Source organism: Vespa velutina, chromosome 8 (genome assembly GCF_912470025.1).
Source record: "Vespa velutina chromosome 8, iVesVel2.1, whole genome shotgun sequence".
Lineage (NCBI taxonomy): Eukaryota > Metazoa > Arthropoda > Insecta > Hymenoptera > Vespidae > Vespa > Vespa velutina.
This window is the reverse complement of record NC_062195.1, coordinates 2,788,368-2,793,367: the sequence shown is the minus strand read 5'-3', so window position 1 is coordinate 2,793,367 and position 5,000 is coordinate 2,788,368. Positions and strand designations below refer to the sequence as shown.

The following is a 5,000-nucleotide window of genomic DNA, read 5'->3' as shown; positions in this document are numbered from 1 at the left end:
TTCCGTTTTCCTTTTTTTTTTCTTCTTTTTTTTTTTTTTTTTTTTTTTTTCCTCTTTGCCTCCTTCCTTCTTTTCTCTCTTCTTTTATTCCTTCGAAAATATATTCCTCCGGCTTGTCTCTTTATTATCACGATAAATAGATTTTCTCGACAAACCGAAGCTAAAGAGATAGAGATATAGATAGATAGATGGATGGATGGATGGATGGATAGATGGATGGATGGTTAGATGGATATAGAGGGAGATAGTGAAAGAGAGCAAGAAGTGAGAGTGAGAAAGCGCGAAAATTCGTTGGAAATCCGACGACATTGACAACGTCAAGAAGAAGAACAAGAAGAGGAGGAAGAGAAAGAAGAAGAAGAAAAAGAAGGATAAGAATAAAAAGAAGAAGGATTTTAAAGGAGTGGTCGATGCAATTATTGCGACGGAGAATACGAAGAAAGGATAAATAAAACGAAACGAGTATAACAAGTATCGTCGTATTGATACGAAGTATAACGAAGTATACCGAAGTATACGAAGAATTTCTTGTTAACGTGATGTCAAGGTCGATGTGCTTCGAAGGATTCGCGACAAGGCGTGCCGCCGATTCGTGATACATTTAACCTGTCGTTATTTCCAAAACGACACACAATCTCTACGATCGTGTTGTACATCTTTTTTTCTTTTCTTTCCTCTTTCCCTCCCTCATTTTTTTATTTATTTATTTATTTGTTTTTTTTTTTTTTTATTTTTTTCTTTCAAACGAAAGAAGGAAGGAGTGGAAGGAAGGACCATCTTTTGGCTGCTTCGATTCGATTCTTTTTTTTTCTTTTACGAATTTACGAACGAAATGTATGGTGTCGTGTGTTACGAAAGTTTTCATTTTATCGTACGCGATTTATTTAGTTAACGTTATAAGTTGTTTTTTTTTCTTTTTCTTTTTTTTTTTTTTTTTTTTTTAACGAAGAAATTCTACGCGAAGGACGGACGGAAGGATTCGTTCGCTCGCGATCCTTCGACAAAATATAAATTAATGGTTAGATCTATGAAAAAACTTTTTATTGTAATCGTTGTTCAAGTGTCGTTTATCATTATAATATATATATATATATATATATAGAGAGAGAGAGAGAGAGAAAGAGAGAGATAACGTTACACCTATAACGTTATCTTCTCTCATATTTGTGATAGCAACGTCAAGACAATCATCGATAAAGGATTATATATTATTCTGGAAGATCGTAAGAGATAGGAAGGAAGAGAAGAGTGAAAAAAAAAAAAGAAAATTTAAATAAAATAAATCGAAGAACGACAAAGGAAAGGAAAGGAAAGGAAAGGAAAAAAGAAAATACGTATTTTGTATAATACGTACATGACGTTTAAGGTGCATATAATACGTGTTATTGTTGGGATTAATTATTACGATTAATTTTGCGTCGTATCGATCGTAGTAAAAAGAAAAAAAAAAAAAAAAAGAGAGAAAAACAAATAGAAAAGGAGAAAAAGAAGATAAAATATTACGGGCAACGAGACAGACGAGGGAATTTTTTTTTTCTTTCTTTCTTTCTTTTTTTTTATTTCTTTAGAAATTTTAAGATTGTCGAAGAAAGAGGGAGAGAGAGAGAGAGAGAGAGAGAGAGAGAGAGAGAGAGAGAGAGAGAGAAATAAAAAAAAAACAAAAAGAAAAGGAATAAAAGATCGATTTACCCAGCAATGGTCTTAGAGAACGACTAAAGAAAAGTAGATACATATATAAAAAAAAAGAAAAAAAGAAAAGAAAAAAAAAAAGCGGAATCCGTTTTTTATAATTTCAAGAAATCGTCGCGATCCAATAATAGATTTTCGTTTTCGTTCGCGAAGGAGGATATCTTATTTCTTTTCTTTTTTCTTTTTTCTTTTACTTTAATTTCTTTTACTTCTATGAAATCGTGTAAATCACTTATTCCACTTTTGGTTTTGTTTCTTTCTCTCTATACTTTTCTTCTTCTTTTTCTTTTTTTTTTTTTTTTTTTTTTTTTTTTTTTTCCGTTACTTTTTTTCCGTTACGAACAATCGACGATCGTCGAACGTTAGTACCAAGAAGTAAATGTATTCTCGTTTTTTTTTTTTTTTCTTGGAAAGGATTAAAAAAGAATATATATATATATATATATATATTATATAAATGTATATATATATATATATCCTTTTTCGCGAATTGTAACCGACAAAAAAATCCGTTGATTCTCTCTCTATCTATTTCTATCTCTATCTCTATCACTCACTTACTAACTCACTCACTCACTCACTTACTTACATACTCTCTTTCGCACATGTAAATAGCGGTGTGCGTGAGTGCGCGCGCGTGTGTATGTTTATATGAGAAAGAAGCGAGCGTGGTAAACACGCCCATAAAGTGGAACGAGGGAGATTGGCGGTGGTGGCAACGTCGGCGACGGCGACGTGGGGGGGGGGGGACGCACAGAGGTGGATCTTGAATTTGGCTGCCAGTAGGACATCGGCGGTCGTGAGGAACGGACGCGAGTAGACGGTGAAGGAGAAAGGACGAAGAGAGAATAAGAAGAAGAAGAGAGGGAATATTTATTATAATATAATACTCTCTCTTCTTAACGATTAATTACGAGATATACTGATCTTATCTCAAACAATCGTATTATTATTTATTATTACGCCGCGATACATTGCGAACGTTTCTTCGATTTTTTTTTTCCCTTTTTGTGTTCATTTAACTAAATATCAGTGTTATTAGATCACATAAATCACGACGAAATCGTTACGGATATTTTTAACGAAGATCGATCAATTGATATCGATCGTTTGATCGATCGATCGAGTGTCTCCTCGTCGTTATCTCATCTGTGTGCAGTGTAGTACGTGCTTGTGTGTCCTCCGTGCGCTCGTTCCTTCGTTCGTTCGTTCGTGAATTTGTGCGTTTGTTGGGAGGAGTGCGCACGAAAGAAGAAGGAAGGACATTTTATATTATCATTCGCAATATTATCATCGTTTGTGATCATTCAAGACAGTGGCTTTTATTTTTCTTTTCTTTTCTTTTCTTTTCTTTTTTTTTTTTTTTTACTCTTCTTTCACTCTGTGTCGCGCGTCGTCCCTTCGATAAATGAGATTTTTCTATCGAAGAGAAAATCAAGCGGACGAAGTTCGTTATCGTCGATTATAAAAGAACAACGACGACGACAACGACGACGACGACGACGACATCATCATCAATTTTTTACCATAGGAATTATATTTCTGTGCTACGGTCACACGTCTATGTGTTTATCATAGTGTTTCATCATATAAAACGTTCTTGGACATGAAATTAAATTATCCGGACGTCATGCCAATTACGAGGATCATCGTTTTCTTCGCCCTATGCATCGCGCCTATCGCAAAAGGTATTTATTTTTTATATTACATATTTTTTACATTGCCCTTATTGCGTATTATATCTTTTTTACTTTTCGATTCGCCGTCGCCCCTTTTTTTTTTTTTTTTTTTTTTTTTTTTTTTTTTTTTTTTTCTTTCTCTTTCCCTATTGGAAAAACGAAACGCGCCAAATTATGCGCCGTTTGAAAAGGTTTCATCGGCGAGAACGTTTATATAGCATCGTTGTAGTGTCGTTTTTTCTTTTTTATCGACTTCGACATCACTTGAAGTTCTTCAATCGAATATCATATATATATATATATAGATATATATATATATATATTTTTTTTTTTTTTTTTGATATATAAGATTTAAGTAATAATCCTTTCGATAAAAAGGACATAATAAATTTATTCAATTCTCAACTACACACTATCGGACTATATTTATTTTCAATGATTTTTCAAGTGTAAAGTGTTTTAGTCCATTGTAACGAGGAAGTACGTACTACTTATTCATATATGCGTGCATAGATATATACATACATAGATAGACAGACAGATAGATAGATAGATAGATAGATAGATAGATAGATAGATGATGACCGACAGATATATGCGTTTATATCTGATTTTCTTTCCTGAGCTTTTCATAAGCGGGCATATATCTCTACATAATATGCGTGCGTTTGTATTAAAAAAAAAAAAAAAAAAAAAAAAAAAAAAAAAAAATAAATAAAAAAAAGAAAATAAAATAAAGAAAACATAAATAAATAAAAAAAATATATATAAAAAAAAAATTAAAAAACGATGGAAAAGAAATTAAAAAAAATAAAAAAAGAAAAGAAAAAAAGAAAAAAAAAAGAAAAAGAAAAGAGAAAAAGAACGAAAAAAAAAAGAGGAAGAAGAAAGAAAAAGCTCGCGTTTGAAATAAAACTTTGTGATTCGCGCGTTTACCAACGTTTTAAAACGTTTAAATTCGCCACGGTGGATAACAACTAGTCGAATAATAATGCGTTCACACGAATTACGATATTTTATTGTGTTCGCCGATGGTGGTAGTAGATAGATAGAGAGAGAGAGAGAGAGAGAGAGAGAGAGAGGGAATCATTCGGGAAAAGCAAATTCCTTTGCAGAAATGCTGTTGCAGCGGAACAACGATATTTCTCCATTGCCAGTAGATGAGCATTGCGTGAAAGCTTTAGTCTGGATAAAAAAAAAAATAAAAAAAATAAAAAAAAAAAAAAAAATAAAAAATTTGGGAATAGAGAGATAGAAAGGAGTCAGAGAGAGAAAGAGAGAGAGAGAGGGAGAGAAAAAAAGAGAGAGAGAGATTCCTGATATATTCGAGATATCGCTGTCGTCATCATTTCGTGATTAAATTTCAATCGTAGCGTTTTCCTATGCTTCTCTCTTTCTCTCTGTCTTTTTCTCTGTCTGTCTGTCTGTCTCTTTCTCTCTCTCTCTCTCTTACATTCTATCTTTGAATGTGTGGGTGTGCATACATGTCTTCTTTTCATTACGAAAAGGAAAACGCATTTAGTTTACCACCCCGCCAATCCCACCTCCCCACAGCTTTCAACCCTCAAATTGATTTGATCTTTGTGTCTTCTTTTTTACTTTACGATAGGGGGAAAAAAATAAAAGAACGAA

General features: G+C 32.8%; 1 protein-coding gene across 22 annotated transcripts in view; it reads left to right on the top strand.

The window, feature by feature from the left end:
* Positions 1-5,000, top strand: part of LOC124951172 (nephrin) — a 420,175-nt gene that overhangs the window by 544 nt on the left and 414,631 nt on the right. For 11 of the 22 annotated variants that reach the window (XR_007101533.1, XR_007101534.1, XR_007101530.1 and 8 more), the window contains exons 1-2: positions 1,325-1,366; positions 3,221-3,377. Coding sequence is in view for 17 of the 22 variants with exons in the window: in XM_047499022.1 (XP_047354978.1) it covers positions 1,355-1,366; positions 3,221-3,377 (169 nt within the window). In the remaining 5 variants the exon portion in view is untranslated. Of the gene's footprint in view, positions 651-949; positions 1,019-1,173; positions 1,367-2,304; positions 3,378-5,000 lie in introns of those variants that run through there. The other 11 variants (XM_047499025.1, XM_047499028.1, XM_047499027.1 and 8 more) reach the window with 11 other exon arrangements.